This window comes from Periophthalmus magnuspinnatus, chromosome 3 (assembly GCF_009829125.3).
Source record: "Periophthalmus magnuspinnatus isolate fPerMag1 chromosome 3, fPerMag1.2.pri, whole genome shotgun sequence".
In the NCBI taxonomy this organism is placed as follows: Eukaryota; Metazoa; Chordata; class Actinopteri; order Gobiiformes; family Gobiidae; genus Periophthalmus; species Periophthalmus magnuspinnatus.
The window spans coordinates 18,635,073-18,654,022 of NC_047128.1; the positions used below are offsets into that span (position 1 = coordinate 18,635,073).

The 18,950-nt window shown below is 42.9% G+C and overlaps 1 protein-coding gene across 1 annotated transcript in view; it reads left to right on the plus strand.

The window, feature by feature from the left end:
- Positions 1-10,358: 10,358 nt before the first annotated feature.
- The window catches only part of madd (MAP-kinase activating death domain), a 55,994-nt gene continuing 47,402 nt past the window's right edge, over positions 10,359-18,950 (plus strand). The window contains 3 exon segments of the mRNA XM_055228925.1: positions 10,359-10,664; positions 15,201-15,367; positions 17,130-17,744. Coding sequence (XP_055084900.1) covers positions 15,309-15,367; positions 17,130-17,744 — 674 coding nt within the window. The 5' untranslated portion in view covers positions 10,359-10,664; positions 15,201-15,308.

Genomic DNA, 18,950 nt, shown 5'->3' on the forward strand with positions numbered 1-18,950 from the left:
CATTTTCATGGAACTATTAAAATAATGGTTTTATTTTGATATTCCAGATTAAAATGTACAAATTATAACAATGACCCAAGAGTGTCATAGATTAAAACTTGCAGACACAAGCACAACAGGTCTTTCAAACTCTAATATTACTCAAAATTGACTTGTGAGCTATATGACATGTTAAAATGCTGTTACCTCATCAAAAACATACCCCAAGTTGTGTTTTGTTTCATTCACACATTTGAACAACCCATTATTATTAGTGTGTTTACATCTCCAAACCACAAAATGCTGTTCCACCATGTCATGTCACGTTTTGGTAGTTTTTAAGTTAACAGTTACCTTTTACCTTTTGTTCAGTAGTATAGCCGCATGACATCACAACGTGGAACAGAGTGTTTTCAGTTTGAGAGAAGAACATAGTTTGTGTGTTAAACATGTGTAATGAAACAAAACTCAACCTCGCCTATACTTTGATGAGGAAATATTATCAACATACAGTGGGTACGGAAAGTATTCAGACCCACCTTAAATTTTTCACTCTTTGTTATTTTGCAGCTATTTGCTACAATCATTTCAGTTCATTTTTTCCCTCATTAATGTACACACAGCACCCCATATTGACCGAGAAACACGAAATTTTTGCAGATTTATTAAAAAAGAAAAACTGAAATATCACACGGCCATAAGTATCCAGACCCTTTACTCAGTATTTATTAGAAGCACCCTCTTGAGCTAATACAACCATGAGTCTTTTTGGGAAATGGCTGCAATATAACAAAGAGTGAAAAATTTAAGGGGGTCTGAATACTTTCCGTACCCATTGTAGATCAGAAAACAGCATAATATGGGCCCTTTAAACATTAACAAGTTTTTGAAATGCAAAATTAGTCCAAGCAATGCAAGTTTTTTTTTCTTTCCCTCAGGCTCAGGATTTGAATTGGGCGGGCCATCACATCTATCACTTAAGAGTTTTCACGCTGTTCCCTTGGGCTCCTAATTTTTGTGCGATGTGAAGATAACCAATTACTTTCTTTAGTTCAGTATAGCCCAGGTTTAATGCCTATGGTTGGATTGATTTCCCTTAACAATCAGCACTTCGTTTTATGGTTTTACATTTGCAATGATAATGAAAGTCTTTATAAATATCTTTCAAAAAATATGACACAAATATACATTTTTGTTGCTGAAAAAACTGCAATTACCTTATCAATTTTCAGCCAGCCAAACTGCATTGCATGGAGATTTCAGGTTTGATAGTTTTATTTTCTATCTATTTTATGTGAGAAGCCCTAACAGCAATGGATAATATTGTGAGATCTGAGGACAAGCTGCAACATGCTGCTAGGCAAGATCTGAACCTCTGGTTGATCCTCTGGCTGATAATGGGTTGCTCTGTTTTATTTACTTATTTTATTTGTTTATTTTTTTATCCATCCATCCATTTTCTTCCTCTTATCCAGGGCCGGGTCGCGGGGGCAGCAGTCTAAGCAGGGACTCCCAGACTTCCCTCACCCCAGACACATCCTTCAGTTCCATAGAGACATAGTCCTACCAGCGTATCCTGCATCCAAGAGGCATCCTGAACAGATGTCCTAGCCACCTCAGCTGGCTCCTCTCGACATGGAGGAGCAGCAGCTCTACTCCGAGCTCCTCCTGTGTGACTGAGCTCCTCACCCTATCTCTAAGGGGGCACCCAGCCACCCTGTGGAGGAAACCCGTTCTGCTACTTATATCCATGATCTTGTCCTTTAGGTCATTACCCAGAGCTAATAGGTGATAGGTGAGGGTAGGAACGTAGATTGACCAGTAAATTTGAGAGCTTTGCCTTTCGAGCTCATTCTTTACCATGACAGTCCGATGCAGTGACTGCATCACTGCGGAGAGTGCACCGATCCGCCTGTCAATCTTGCGCTCCATCTGTCCCTCACTTGTGAACAAGTAATAGTAATAGTAGTAAGTATAATTGAACTCCTCCACTTGAGGCAAAGACTCTCCACCCATGCATGCCCTTATTTGTATTTGTATTTATTCAGTGTGTTTATGTTGCACTTTTTCACCGAAGCAAGTTCCTAGTTTGTGAACTGTGTTCACAGACTATGGCAATAAAAGTCTTCTGATTCTGATCCGGTCGAGAACCATGGACTCGAATTTGGAGGAGCTGATTCTCATCTCAGCTGCTTCACACACCGTCTGCAAACCGCCCAGTGCCTGCTGCAGGTCCTGGCTTGAAGAAGCCATCAGGACAACATCATCTGCAAACAGCAGAGCTGAAATCCTGTGGTTCCCAAGCCAGACTGTCTCCAGCCTACGGAAAATTCTGTCCATAAATACAATGAACAGAACCGCTGACAATGGGCAGCACTGGCGGAGTCCAACATGCACCGGGAACAGGTCTGATTTACTGGTGGCAATGCAAACACAGCTCCTGCTCTGGTCATACAGAGCATTTGTAAGATGGTGGGATTGAGGAGATCCTCAAAGTATTCCTTCCACCGTCCGACAACATCCCCAGTTGAGGTCAGCAGCCCTCCGCCCGCACTGTAAACAGTGTTGGTGAAGCACTGCTTCCCTCTCCTGAGGCGTCAGACGGTTTGCCAGAATTTCTTTGAGGATGTCCAATAGTCCTTCTCCATGGCCTCTCCGAACTCTTCCCAACCCGGAGTATATGCCACCACGACAAGCACCTCAGACCTTAAGACCACAGCTACGAGTGGCCGCGTTGACAATAGAGGCGGAGAACATGGCCCACTCAGAATCCATGTCCCTGGGCATCTGGGAGAAGCTCTCCTGGAGGTGCGAGTTGAAGACCCCCCTTCCTTCTCCGCCAGCGGATCCAACTCACCACCAGGTGGTGATCGGTTGATAGCTCTGTCCCTCTCTTGTGCTTGAATATGGTGTTTGTTATGGACAAACTGTGACTAGCACAGAAGTCTAATAACAAAACATCGCTCGGGTTCAGATTAGGGAAGCCGTTCTTCCCAATCATGCACCTCCAAGTGTCACTGTCATTACCCACATGGGCATAGAAGTCCCCCAGGTGAACAATGGAGTCCCCGGTCAGTTTACTGTCTTGTACACCTCCCAGGGACTCCAAGAAGGCCAGGTACTCTGCACTGGTGTTTGGCCCATAGGCCACCACAACAGTGAGAGACCTGGCCCCGGCCTGAAGGCGCAGGGACGCGACCTTCCAACACAAGGCAGCTGAGCTGTGGGGCAATAAGTCAGTCCACACCAGCACGCTGCCACGCGGGCAATGCCAGAGAAATGGAGAATCCAGCCCCTTCCAAGGAGTTGGGTTCCAGAGCCCAAGGTGTGCGTGGAGGTGAGGCCGACTATATCTAACCGGTAACGCGCAACCTCTCGCACAAGCTCAGGCTCCTTCCCCCCCAACGAGGTGACATTCCATGACTGGTCCAATCTGGTCACCCCCCCCCCCCCCCCCCCCCCGAAAAAATGTAATAAATGAAATGATATAATGAATGATTTAATTAAATATCAAATAAAAAAAATAAAATTAAATAAACATTGTATAAAAGACTATCCATAAAGCCCATTTAGTTTTGTTATATTACTGGTTTTGTTTAGTTGTTCTTAATTGTTGTTATCCCTTGTTGCACCACTAGAGGGAGCGCGAGTGTACACCAGTGCGCCGCAGATGCGCAGATTATAATTTACATGGTTGCACAACGTTACGTGCATCGGCGCTCTCTCGAACTGACTTAATGTCTGAATTATAGTGTGCGTCCCTTAGATATAACCACACTGCTGTCACACTGCTGTTACACACCCCACACACACACACAAACCCACTCTTTCTCACCCATATACGCCCACACCCCAAGTAAGGACATTAAAAGGAACGTTCTACCTGTACCTGCCTGTGGACTCTCTCATTCTTAAGCCTCACCTGAACATACCTAATCGCTGTCCTGACCCGACACCCTGCAGTGATTGCTAGCCAGGGTTCAAGCTACTGCATATTACAGTCCTCATTACAATTTATGGTCCTTCGAGCCGGATCGAGCAACCACTGCAGTCAATATGTTCAGGCCACATGAAAGAGAACCTACTGAGGATCGCCCACAAAGATCCAGGCAGCCGCCATCATATCTCCAGGACTATGAGGTCAGTTACCCTGTGAGGTCCCGTTTTACTGATGATGAGCAGACCAAGCACTTGTCTTCTCCAGAAATAATTAGATCCATTAAGAGCATGAGAGAGGAAAATGACCAGCTGCGCAGAGATGTCCAACGCCTTGCAGACATGATCCAGAATGCTCCTGCAGTATCCTCACAGCAGCTGCCACTGCCCAGGCACCAAGAGGAAACATCTGCCACACCAGCACTTACAAATCAGCAGGCGCCACTCAGCGGCCTCCAGGGCCCACGTCAGCCAGTAAGTGCCCTCCCGGTGATCAGAGATGTTTCTCCTGCTCCTGTCGGTCGACATGCCATTGTAGAGTCTCTCAGACGGCATCTACATGAAACAGGATTATCAGATCAGGCAGAGGCACCAGTCACTGCTGGCATCTCAACTCCTCTCTCCAAAGGTGAACATAGGGTGATAGACATTCACAAGAGTCCATCGCCCACAGAGCATGATGACAGAGTCTCCCCACCATGTGGTGAAACTAGTCACCAGTCAGATGATAGCCCCCTACGACCTAAAGTGGATTGGCCTGATGTCAAGCCACACATCAAGTATGAAGAGGACTATGATAGCTATCCTGACCGCTCCTATCGATATGATAACAGGTACCACCGCCGTCATGGGCCTTCTCCACCCCGTCTGAGTTATCTAAGGTCCAGTAATGAGTACAGCCATCCTGCTCCACATTATCACCACAGTAGTCCAAAGGCTCGTCCTGACAGCCGCTATTATGGGTGTGAGAGGGGGTACTCATCTAGTTACAGAGACTGTCCTGATGACTGCAGTCCTGCTTATGGTTATGAAAGGAGACAAGGGAGGGACAGATGCCCACCGGATCCGTCATATCCTCCATCACGTAATCACTCTCCACATATCAGGACAGCAGCACCAGAGGCTTATCGTGGACCCAAGCCAACGATCCCAGACTTCAAATCAGAGGATCCACGGGAGTTTGCTAGATTGAAGCTGGCCCTGGACAACTTATTGCCATATGATGCCTCGGAGCACTTCAAGTTTCAGATACTCACAGATCACCTCAAATGTGAGGAAGCACTGCTCATTGCTGACTCCTACAGTAACAGTCAACACCCATTCACCGACACTATGAGAGCGCTCACAGAGATGTACGGCCAACCTCAGCAGCTAGCACTGAAGAGAATCTCCACTGTGATGGATGGGCCCACCATAAAATCTGGGGACATTAAAGCGTTTAAGTCATTTGCTCTTCAGGTCCGTGCACTGGTTGGGATGCTGCACCAACTGGGAAGCCAAGGCTGGACTGAACTGAGGTGCGGCTCACATGTCTCTCGCCTCTTAGCTAAGTTACCACATGACCTAAGAGCCAACTTCCACAGATTTGTGAACCCCATCTATACTCCCATTCCTACACTCCTTGATCTGGCAGACTGGCTTGAATATGAAGTGAGAGTTCAAGTTAGTGGTGATCAACACGGCAGTATTCCAGGCAGAGAGAGGCCGTTTCCATCCAGGATCCAACGCGCCGACTACAAGTCCCAGAGATCCACCACCATTCTCCATGGCAGTGAATCAGAGTCAATAAAGAAGGTGGTTATGGCTGCAGTTCCAGCCCAGAGAGAGGCGACACAAGACAAGCCTAAAAGGTACTGTCCCTTCTGCGATACAGTACAGCACTATTTGAACCAATGCAGCAATTTCAGACTCCTATCAGTGGAGCAGAAGACACAGTGGATCAGGACAAATAATCGCTGCTGGAGATGTGGACGTGAGCACCAGGCTGCCAAGTGTAACCTTAAAGCCAAGTGCAAGCAATGTGAGAGGAAGCACCTGGACGTCCTCCACGATGTTAACGCCAGCCAAAATGCCACAGCCACTATTAAGCCCCCAGCACCTGTAGCCAGCACCTGTCTTGTGAGCTCTGTATCAGAGACTATGTACATTGACCGCCCAGCCAGCAGCCCCCAAGTGTTACTGAAGCTGAGTAGGGTCATCCTCCAGAGTGGCAATCAGCTACTTGAAACCTATGCCATATTGGATGACGGGTCCGAGCGCACCATACTCCTGAATGATGCTGCAGTTCAGTTGGGGCTTCAGGGACCGGCTGAAGAGCTCACACTTCGCACAGTCAGACAGGAGGTCTGCACTGTTCATGGAGCGACTGTATCCTTCACAGTAGCCCGTGCCTCAGAACCAGGCAAGCGCTACCAGATCAACAATGCTTTCACAGCCAGAGAACTGAACCTAGCCCACCACACCTATCCAGTCCAAGCTCTGCAAGAGAAATACCGTCATCTCAGAGACATTCCACTGCCCCCTATTAAGGATGCCCAGCCGCTGCTGCTGATTGGGTCAGATTATCCTCATTTGATAACTCCAGTGGAACCAGTACGTCTCGGCCCCCCCGGTGGACCTGCAGCTGTGCGCACCAGATTAGGATGGACTCTACAAGGCCCTACAAGCCTCGTGTGTCATCAGCTGTCCCCACAGCAGTGCCTTTTCACTATCTGCAACCCTCCAGAATCTGAGCTCCTCAAACATGTGGAGAAACTGTGGCAATTGGATATCTTGCCATATAGGAGCGAGCGGTTGATTACCAGGTCAAGGCAGGATGCTGAGGCAGTCCGCATATTGGAGGAGAAGACTATACGAGTAATGGTGGACGGTGTAAACAGATATGCGACTCCATTACTGTGGAAACAGAACCTCTCCCCACTCCATGCATCAAAGGAGGCTGTCCTTTCTCAGTTACGTGGGACGGAAAGACGCCTTTTGAGAGACCCAGAGAAAGCCGCCATTTACTCCAGAGAGATCCACAAGCTGATTGACGCTGGATACGTCAAAGCCATTTCTCCTGCCAAAGCTGAAGAGAGCAACATTGGATGGTTTATTCCTCACCATATGGTGCAGCACAATCAGAAACATCGAATTGTCTTTAACTGCTCCTTCACATCCAATGGTCAGAGCCTGAACGACAACCTCCTTCCCGGGCCTACACTTGGTGCCAGCCTCCTGGGAGTCCTGCTCAGGTTTAGAGAGCACCCTGTGGCCATCAGCAGTGATGTGAAAGGAATGTTTCACCAAGTCCGTCTGTTGGAAGACGACAAACCATTCCTTCGCTTCCTGTGGAGAGATGTTAAGGTGGACCAAGAGCCGACCATCTATGAGTGGCAGGTGCTCCCGTTTGGCACAACATGCAGCCCTTGTTGTGCCACCTTTGCACTCCAGACCCATGTCCAAAGGCACACAGAACCAGAAGAGGATGCACGTCTGTCAGTAGAGCGCTGTTTTTATGTTGACAACTGCCTGCAGAGCCTCCAGTCTCAAGAACAAGCCAAGCATCTGGTCAACCGCCTGCAAACACTACTGATGGAAGGTGGATTTGAGCTTAGAGAGTGGGCCAGTAACATTCCCACAGTGATCCATCACCTGCCCAAGGAATCCTGCTCTGAAAACAGTACTCTCTGGTTCACCCAGCAAACAGCAGACCCTCAGGAGTGTACTCTTGGACTCTTGTGGCAGTGCAAGTCTGACACACTGCACTATAAGCAACACCAGGGTGAGTGTTCTGAACTTACCATGCGAAACATCTACCGCCTCCTTGCCCAACAGTATGATCCTCTGGGATACATCATTCCCTACACAACTCGAGCTAAGATCATTGTGCAGCGTTTATGGGACAGGAAGAGAGGATGGGATGATCCTAACCTTATGGGAGCGAGAGGTGAGATCCGTGAAGAACGCTCTCCGCACCACTTTAGGAGATCAGACAGTACCAGATGAGGTGCTAAGGACAGTCCTCATTGAGGTAGAAGGGATTCTTAATTCTCGGCCCCTGGGCTATGTGTCCTCTGACCTTGCTGACCCCGATCCAGTTACACCTAACTGCCTGCTGATGGGGCGGCCAGACTCATCCCTTCCACAGGTGGTCTATCCTGAATCAGACCTGCTGAGCCGAAAAAGGTGGCGCCATTCACAAGTTTTAGCAGATCACTTCTGGAAGCACTTCATTCAACACTTTCTGCCCACTTTACAAGCACGGCAGAAGTGGAAGACAGAGAAAGAGGACATTACTGCGGGCACAATTGTGCTCATTGTGGACCAGCAGACCCCCAGAGCTCTCTGGCAGGTGGGAACAGTAAAAACGGTGATTCCAGGAGTAGACGGTCGAGTGAGGACGGCTGTTGTTCAAGTAAAGGACCGGACCTACACTCGCCCTGTTGTTCGTCTCATCAAACTGCCAGCTTTACCCCAGGACAGTACAGACACCTAATGGTCAAATTTACACAGCAAATTTGGGGGCGGCTGTATAAAAGACTATCCATAAAGCCCATTTAGTTTTGTTATATTACTGGTTTTGTTTAGTTGTTCTTAATTGTTGTTACACAGCAAATTTGGGGGCGGCTGTATAAAAGACTATCCATAAAGCCCATTTAGTTTTGTTATATTACTGGTTTTGTTTAGTTGTTCTTAATTGTTGTTATCCCTTGTTGCACCACTAGAGGGAGCGCGAGTGTACACCAGTGCGCCGCAGATGCGCAGATTATAATTTACATGGTTGCACAACGTTACGTGCATCGGCGCTCTCTCGAACTGACTTAATGTCTGAATTATAGTGTGCGTCCCTTAGATATAACCACACTGCTGTCACACTGCTGTTACACACCCCACACACACACAAACCCACTCTTTCTCACCCATATACGCCCACACCCCAAGTAAGGACATTAAAAGCAACGTTCTACCTGTACCTGCCTGTGGACTCTCTCATTCTTAAGCCTCACCTGAACATACCTAATCGCTGTCCTGACCCGACACCCTGCAGTGATTGCTAGCCAGGGTTCAAGCTACTGCATATTACAGTCCTCATTACAAACATCAAATGAATACATTAAAATTAAATACATATCATAATAATATATTAAAATTAAATAAATATCAAATTAAAACAAGTAATTTATCAATTTGGTACGCCACCTTATATGATGCTCAGTGCTTGCTGCTTTAAGTGACATTTACAAAGTGGATGATTGTTGGCAATATTTGGCACGTTTACGCTGAAAAAACTCCAGCGTCTTATCAGCGTGACTGAGGTGTAATGAGGTGGGGTCTTAACTTATTTGGCTTCATACTGTCGGCTGCCAACATTTTCAGACACAGCAGACATCGGTCTGTCCTCGTGTCCCACCGGAGTCACGGTGAATCCAAGTGCTAAATACGCTTCATCAGACTTCCTCGTCTTATTTTTCGGGTGACTTTACCTCCCTCTATATCCGCCTTTCTTTTCATCCCTGTTAAAATGTTTTCCATAGTGTCTCTTTAGCAAAAGTGTTTCTTGTTCACTGCCCTGTGTCACGATCTGTTCGCTCTCTCCTCTTTGCTGTGTACGCGCTGCGTACAGTACTACAGTGTCATACGCGGAGTCATACGCGCCCCCCCCCCCCGGTATCTGCCCCACTATTTGAGAACCACTGGTCTAACCCATCCCCCTGGACCTGTTTGCCATGGATGACCCTACCAGGGGCATGACACCCCTGACAACATAGCTCCCAGGATCATTCAGGAAGGGGTTATTTATTTATTTATTTATTGATGTATTTATTTTTATTTCTGTATTTTTGCTTTTATTTATTTATTTATTTATTTATTTTTTTGTTTATTGTAGAGCACAAAGGACATCAAGATTCATAATGTCCGACAATTATATTTAAATTAAATCTATATACATTTTGAGAGGATACTTCTAGCTTACATGCATCCAGAGGAATGACATATATTTTTATTATTAATATAAAACCATATACATGATAATTTCTCGAGGTCATGACAAGGCACGGTAGTTACTACTTAAACAGAGCATAAAAATAATCTTACAGACACAAACTGTTGTAAAGTCAGGAGCAACTAATTTGAGATATATATATAAATATATATATATATATATATATATATATATATATATATATATATATATATATATATATATATATATATATATATATATATATATATATATATATATATATATATATATATATATTCTGATGGCCTTTTTGTTTGTTTCATAAGTAAATGTCTGAAAATATTCAAGTATTTCGTTTCCAAAATGATACCAATTCGATTTATTGTCTTTCTATTTTGTTTTGAGTAGTTTATATAGGATTTATCATGGTTTGGTTGCTTCCGTTTGCGGACCTCCCACCACCGCTGATGGAGGATGTAGCGCAGGCAGCACAGCAGGTTGGACAGAAGGACGCACGCACGGCCAATCGTCCACCGAAGACAGGCGAGCCCACGGCATCAAGAAGCACCATGCATCCGCTACGAGCCTCCCGATAAGCCCTATCCGTGTGACCGCCCTGCTCATCGGGTGATCTAGCATGCCATTCTCTCGTCTTTTACACGACAACAGCTACCATCCACCGCCGTACACTTCTGGCTGCTTTTACGTGACCGAGAGGAGTACATTACGCACCGCTCAGGCCGTTCTCAGCAGCAGCCTGCCCCTGAATGAGCATTAGCAGCTAACCAGCTAATGTCACCAGGTACATTTGCTATTTTTGAGGAGTTTTTAATTCAGATTGAGGTTTAATACATCCATATGGCGTCTTGGCGTTTATTATCCAAACATTTACCACGATGTCACGCTGATGAAAGTCCATTTTATTAGCGAAATGGGCTAGCTGTTGTTAGCCACTAGGAAGCTAACAGGCTAATCCATCAGTGACGTAGAAAAGCGCACGGCTATCGGAGAAGCGGAGGTGACAGGAGCATTTTTGCATGTAGAGGATGGAAGACGGGTTTGTAATAAGAATGAATAGTAAAAAACAGTAAATACGTTACAGTTTAAGTGGAATGTCTGAGTTTTAGTACAAGTACGGTTAATAGGTGCGACGTGACCACAGTGCCCTTGTTTTTGACGTCAATTACACATGCGTCTATTGGTTTTGCACAGACGTCGAAATTCAATTGTTCAACCCACTAAATAATCGTTAACTTCACCCGTAGCGTTACTCGTCAATATCTGTTTGCACTATTTGTTTAATTCTGCTGTGAAAGGACTGAGGAGAAGGTGGTTAGCCATCAGTTTGAGTCGTGATTGTGTAAATGGTGAGTACAGTAGCTAAAAGGTAGGTTTAAAAAAAACAAAACATAAGTGACAACTCCAGCCTGTGACGTACAACGTGACCAGATAGCACATCATAAAAGCACAATATGAAATAATTTGGATGAATGTGGAATATCCAGCTCAATCCAACTTTATTTGTATAGTACATTTTATAAACAAGGTAGTTTTCAAAGTGTTGCACGTAATGGCAATAAAAAAACAAATATATTTAGCTCTAAAAGTCAGCATAACTGCCTTCCAGACAAATTAAACAGATGAAATGAATAAATAAAAATGATAAAGTCAGTAAATAAAAGGAGTTTTAAATAGAATAAAATTGACTAAAACCAATAAATAAAATTAAATGAGTAAAATAGATGGGACCACACAACACCCGGAGTGTGAAAAGCCAAAGAATAAAAGTGGGTCTTAAGATGAGACTGAAAGAAGATCTATTGTGATTGTATTAGCTATATAGTTATAATCAATGTCAGCTTGGATTACTGTTATAAATTGTACACTGTAAATTGCAAAATTCATCTAAAACAACTTAATATAAGAAACAAGTCCGCTGACTTTCATGGTGCCCAATGGTAGCTGACTTTGCTGTAATGTCATTACAACCAAGAGCGAGGAAGTTGTCGGCACCTCCTGCGTAGCTGCACATCATGCTAGCGAGTTGCAGACTTTTTTTTTCATTTGTACCAAATGCAGAGTGTTCCATAGGGCTGGCCAGAGAGAAGGCCCTGTCCCCCCAGGTTTTAAGTCATGCCCTCGCACTTCAGTGAGCACAGATGTGTAAATCTGGATGAGGTCCGAGATGTATTTTGAGGCCAGTCCATTCAAGTCTTTACAAACAAAACAAAATCTCCAAATCAATTATAAAATTAACAGGAAGCCACAAAAATCGGTTTTCCTGTCAAGAGCCGTGCCGCAGAGTTCTGGACTGATGGCAAGCAACAATATGGTAAAATAGAAAATGATTAGACCGGTATATGATTTTGGCTCCTACACAGTTGTAGTTCATGATTGTAATTTATCATAACCTCCAGTGTTGACAGAGAGCAAACAGCATTACATGTGGTTTAAATGACACTGGTGCATCATAAAATGCATATTACCTGCTATGTCTCAGGAATACAACCTTGACATGTTATAAAAACTGATTATACTAGTATTACTGGCTATGCTACAATATACACAAATAAAATGAAAATCAGGCCTATAATATAGGCTAGGCTAGAGATGGAGTGATAGTCTATGTTTTTTCCATGGAAGATACAATTTATCTTTTAGATTCCAGGAAGCCAATGGCAAATAAGATGAGCCAATATTGTGAGGCCGATATATAAGGTCAGTGTGTATACAAAAAGTATAACAAACAATAATATCCCATTATATCAGCCAGCCACAATATTAATACGATGACCATGATTTTTGACACTGTTACATCTATAATATGCATCATTGTCATGTGTGAGCCCAGAAAACATTACAACACACTTGGGATTATACATTTTCTAAATGCAGCTTTATTATGCTAATACTATGGATGATGGCAGCACATCACGTCAGAGTGGGTGAACTGTTTGAGCTCAGTGCTTATATAACCAGTGAGTGCTGCCTGCACTTCACTCTACCAGATCTGTGCTGATGTGCTGCCTCAGCTGACACTATTATGTTAGCTTGGATGTAAAAGCTCCAATATCAAAAGTGAAGATGTCACAATATTACTTATTAGAGTTACAATTATTGTCAGAAAAAAACTTCATGATTTTAAATGGTCACATTTATATATATATATATATTTTTTAGTTCCTACAAATATTTTGTGACCTATTGAATTATTGATTAACTGAATAATGTTAATGTTCCTAATTCAGAGTCTTACAGTGTCTAAAATGATATGTCTAAATATACTATTTTGTGATTATTAAGGATGTTTGCAGTACGTTTTCTACTATACCTAGGTTCTTAATTGGAATAAGAAGGCACACTATGTATTTTATATATATATATATATATATATATATATATATATATATATATATATATATATATATATATATATATATATATATATATATAATGTGTGTGTGTGTATAATACAGATACAGGTTAATACTTCACGTTCACTGTTTAATGCGCCAATAGCTTCCATTCGGTATTTTTTCTTTAAGTACTAGACAAGAACTAAGAGGAGAGAGAGGTCTGTGTGCATGTTTTGACAGTTGCCGATACGTCTCTGAGCAGGTCGTCACAGTTTCTATTCTCCTCCGGTGTAATATCTGCTCTGGCTGCTCTCCAGGAGGCTCCAGCGGCAGCCGGCCAGACCAGCGTGTTGATTACGCTGCCTTGATGGTTTTGCAAGATAAAGAGCTTTGTTTTCTGTATGGGCCGTACTTGCTGTAATTGATATGTTGGGGGGAATCGTTAGCTTTCTGTAAATAGCTTCTGTAATGAGAGAGGTTTCAGTGCCAGCTTGTGTTTGGTCAAGTAAAACAGACAGCAATGGTTAGATACAAATAGTTCCATCATTTGGGGAAACATTTTGATATCAGTGCTGTATTATGGTTTTACAGTTTTCATTATTAGGATAAATAATGATATTGCACATACTCCATTTAAGGAGTCATTTTTAGATGGCACTACAGCATTACTTTGACATGCTTTGGAAAGCTGTAAGGGAGGAGCACCCTGGTTCTTTCAACTGTACCTTATGGACAGACTGCTTTCATGATGAATTGATTGAAATACTAATCAGTTGAATCATTTGGTTTGGTCAGTTCTGGTTGGTGTCTTAGTATTCTAGTCTATCCCTTTATTCTGATAATGGGTACATGAAATTTCATTATTTATTGTACAGCGAAGTAAAATGGCTAAAAAGCCAATAATTCAGTAACTTATAATTTGGCACCCGTAGCTAGATGTACAGTATCATTTAGACAGCTGCAAGACCCTTCAAGTGTCTGCTATTGCACACCTCTAAATCAATAAAAGGAGATTTGTGATGGCATTGTGTTTTCTCAGGGAACAGCATTACAAGAGCTTTAGCAGATGTAAAATATTTAAGTCACTGTGTCAAGTTTGTTTTTCAAAGTGTTGACTATTGAGCTTCTTTCCTTAATTTGTCTTTAATTACATTTAATAACTAATTATGTAGGATACATTCTACATATGTTGGACAGCAAGGCTTAACAATTACATGTAATAACAGGCATGTATTATCCAGTAATCAGAAAAAGAGGTTGACATTTGGTATCCATCAGACACAATGACAATGAATCACACAGTAAGAGGGTCTGGTCTGGCCTCGGCTCACCCTGCTTCTCTTATGGCTACAAGCAGCTGCAGGCTAAGCCTGTGTTGATAGTGTTGCTAAGGCCATAGTCCAGGCCTTATCCTGAACAAAGCCGTGCTCTAAGGTTCTTAACTCCCCCTCAGGAGTTGTCCTGGAGGAGCCTACAAATTGGCTCAATGAAGTTGTAATGAGAGCTACTTTGTCTCTGGACACAGTGCCGGCTATAGTTTTATAATGGGGGTGGTGATGCCCTGGCCTGGTTCAGGCAGATAATGACTGGTGAAAAAGCCTGTCTTTAATTAATTACAGTGCCAGACCTGCAACTGATTGTTTTGATAGCTGATACCAAATGAATCATGTATCATGCTTGCAGTATTATGAGGTGAATTGAGATTGAAGTTAACGCCTATTCCCAAGCTTTTTGGAGTCCACCATGGATTTCCCAATGAACCCCATACATGCACATTGCACAATAGGGCAATGCTTATTCCTGATACTGGCTCAGATCTTGAGAACGGCCACTTCTCACAACTGCTTATCTAGTGGCACTGGTTGAAGGATGGTCCACTACTCATAATCGCCAATTTGGCTTGATGTTTCATGCTGTATTTCTATTTACTTGTAGTCTGTTTAAGAAATTAGCTTTTAAAATATTACATTTTCTTTTTTCAGGTGGAAGCCAGCCCAGACTCCAGCCCCAGGTCCATAAAGATGCCTGCACTGTGGGGGGGCTCCAGGTGTGAGGAGTGACTCTGACAAAACGGCTGCGCTCAGTCCAAGATGGAGAAAAAGAAAATGTGTCCTCGCCTGCTTGACTACCTGGTGGTAGTTGGAGCAAGGTAACTGTAGCTTAATCACATCACATGCTCCCATGGTTCTTAGGCCTACATTTTAGGGAAGGCAGGTCGTTGTTTCAATGACTCAAGGTGCTATCTTATTGCGTTTTAGCAAGATAGATCTGGGAGTGATTTAAAACAGGGGCCCATTCACAAGTTAACTACATAATTTAAGTGGCCTTCCATGTGAATCAATCATTTGTACTATGCTTTTCATATGGCAAAGTATTTAAAAGCAAGCATATTCCTCACTTTCCTAATACATTCCTAGTATTACTAAGTAAGTATTGCCACTAGTAAGTATTGCCATCATGGTAATGCCAACAACAACTAACAGTGCACCTTCTGGTTAACAGATGATGAATTAAAATCAGACGGCACACAGCTGTCTCATTAAGAGCTGTTTTTACAATATGCTTGTACTGGGGCAAGAGGAAGTTTATTTTATTAGATGGAAAAAAATTGACCACAACCAAATGTGTAAAATCAAATGAGTACTGTCAGACCTATTAAAACAGTTTGAATAACCAAAAGATAAAATAATGGCTGAACTGCCCTTCACTGACTCCAGCATAACAATAACAAATGATTTCACTTATTTTAAAGATTTTGTATGATGAAATCATTTGAGACCTGACTGAATCTTGAGGGATTCCTGATTCCTTAGGGAATCCTGGAGTGGGAGGGGAAAGTGGAAGTAGGTTTGGGGTAAACTTGGAACATGGAATTACACTCTTTAAAAAGCACCAAGTCTTTTATATTATTTTCAGATTGGGAGCATGGTTTTGAGCAAAGGTTTGATGAGCTCAAACAGAGGATAAATGCCTGATATAATTTGTAGTCCACGAAGCATTATTAACAGTGCACTAATCTGACAAATTGTCCTCTTGAGTGTTTTTGAGGCTTGACATTTTCATGTAATTATTGGCCTTTCAGAAGTCCTAAATAGCACTTTAGGAGTTGTCACATTTTATTTCTGTAGCTGTAGGGGGAACTTGGGTGTCTTTACATTTTTTTATATTTTCTCAAACAATTGTACAAACATTTTAGCATTTGCTTAATGCTTGTGAGTTCTTTTGTATTTGTTTTTATTTATTAAAGGGACAATGCATATTAAAAACAAGATAATGCAAAACAACATGTAGGATTGTAGCCAACACTAATTTCCATCCTTAGGCCATACAATAGCAGCTTGTACTTGCATCTCTCACTCACACACTCTAAAACACAGGCATACAAACGGCATTAACGTCTATCTGCAGGTCTATATGAATGTGGTCATATAGACTACGGCTTATGTGCAAAAGGCCTGTTTAAGTTTGGTTGTGTGGACAGATTTGATTGTCCAATAGCCATGATTTAAGTTGATCAGAGAAGGAACTGTATGTAGGCAGCTCACATGTCGTGACTGGGATGGTGTTCCAGGTTTGAGAAGTATGTTAAAAATGGCCTGTCCAAAGGCACTTTTCCCTGATAGAATTGCTGTTTTTTTTTTTTTTTTTTTTTTTTTTTTTTTAATAAATTTCTGTAGTGGGACAGGGCCTGATTCGGGTAAAATTTGTACACAAGTGGAGTCTGCAAGTTTAATTATGTTTTCTCATAATACAGTGATGGTGGGTCTTTGTTTTTTGTCTAGAGTTTTAATGGCTTGCTTATATACCATTTCATTTAAATTTCATTATGGACATCGCATTACAGCAATCAGATGAATGTTGTATTACATGGCACAGCTCTTAGTATTTAAGTTTTTCTGTGTGTATAACAGGCAGCCGAGTAGTGACAGTGTGGCACAGACCCCTCAGCTGCTGCGGCGCTACCCTCTGGAGGACCACGCAGACTTCCCTTTGCCTCCTGACGTGGTGTTCTTCTGCCAACCTGAGGGCTGCCTGAGTATCCGGCAGCGGCGCGTCAGCCTGCGGGACGACTCCTCGTTCGTCTTCACTCTCACAGATAAGGACTCGGGCATCACGCGCTATGGCATCTGTGTAAACTTTTACCGCTCTTTCCAGCGCGGCCACCACCGGCCTCGGCCCGATAAGACCCATGACCCTGGGGCACAGGGTGAGACCAGTGAGGGCTCGGACAACAGCGGGACAGGACCCGGCTTAGCTCTGTCTGCCCCACACTCTGATCTACCCACCCCGGGGGAGGATGGAGATCAGCCCTCTGACATAAACACCAATAAATCCCCTCAGCACAAGCACCGCAATGCCAAAATGGCTGCCCGCAACCGCAACAGCACCCTGACTTCCCTGTGCATCCTCAGCCACTACCCATTCTTCTCCACCTTCAGGGAGTGTCTGTACATCCTCAAGAGGCTGGTGGACTGCTGCAGTCAGAGGCTCACCCAGCGGGCCGGCCTCCCCCGCGCCGCTCAGAGGTCAGTCCTACGCTCTATCTGCTCTGTTATTACTGTTACTGTGGTACTCCTACTGCTGCTGTCTGTGGGCTCTTATTACTCAGCGGTCAGTCATCGGTGCGAAAATCATTATATCGACATATCGTTCAGTAAATGATAAGATGGAACAATAATTTTTTGGTGGTCAATATTTATCTTGGGTACTTTGTATTTGTACTGTTGGGTTACTTTCTGTTAGTTTTTTGTACTATGACAAGATTTGAGCTCTTAAAATTGAATTAAAAACTTTTATGACTCATTATAGATACAAACTAAGTACAGAAGTGTTCCATTTCTATATTTATTGCAGCTCTTTTTTAAGGTATTATATACATTACAGAAAAAAGAGTATTTTGCTTAAGGTTTACTACATCTGTGGCAAAAGTAGTGTCAATATTGTTGTCGTTCTTCAGCGTATTTCAAAATATGTTATCGACAGGCCTACTGCTCTGTTTTTACTGTTACTGTGATACTTCCTCTGCTGCTGTGTCTCTGAGCTTTTGTTACTCAGACACAGGAGTCAAGTGTTATTGTTGTCCTTGATGCACTCTCCTTAAGCGACCGTCAAACCAGATAAGTAGAGTAGAGTGTAATCACTCTGCTCCACATTCATTTTTGAGGCCATAGTGGAACAGCACCTTTTATAGACTGAAGTCAGACTGAAAATGGTGTTTCCTACCAATTTTACTGCTGGTATGATAATCAATTTATTCATGCATCTTTTCTTTAGCTTAGCTTTTCTTCAGATTTGGTTATTTTCAAATGATGGTTCATATTAAGTTCATAAATTAAAAATATAGTAGCACTTCTATTTTAATAGAATACAACTGAAAAATCTAAAATGCACTCATCAAATATTGGCTCATTACAACATGAAGTCAAATTACTAAACTAACCCACAACCACATTTCAAATAGAGCAGAAAAACTAGACAGCATCCGGAGGAATAAAGAAAAAAGGGTGAGAGCAGAGGAGGGGTGTGGTGTTAGGTATAAGGAACAATGTGATTAGGTATCCAGTACTTGAAATTACAGTGGCCACTGATGGGAGAAACATGTAGATTTTTGACCAGTAAGCACCAAAATTGCCAGAAAGTGACTAGGAAAAGTAGATTATCCTTTTAAAACACCATGTACACAGTGGTTTTAGTGGCTAGTTCATTAATCCGTACTCATTAGGGTTGTTTGA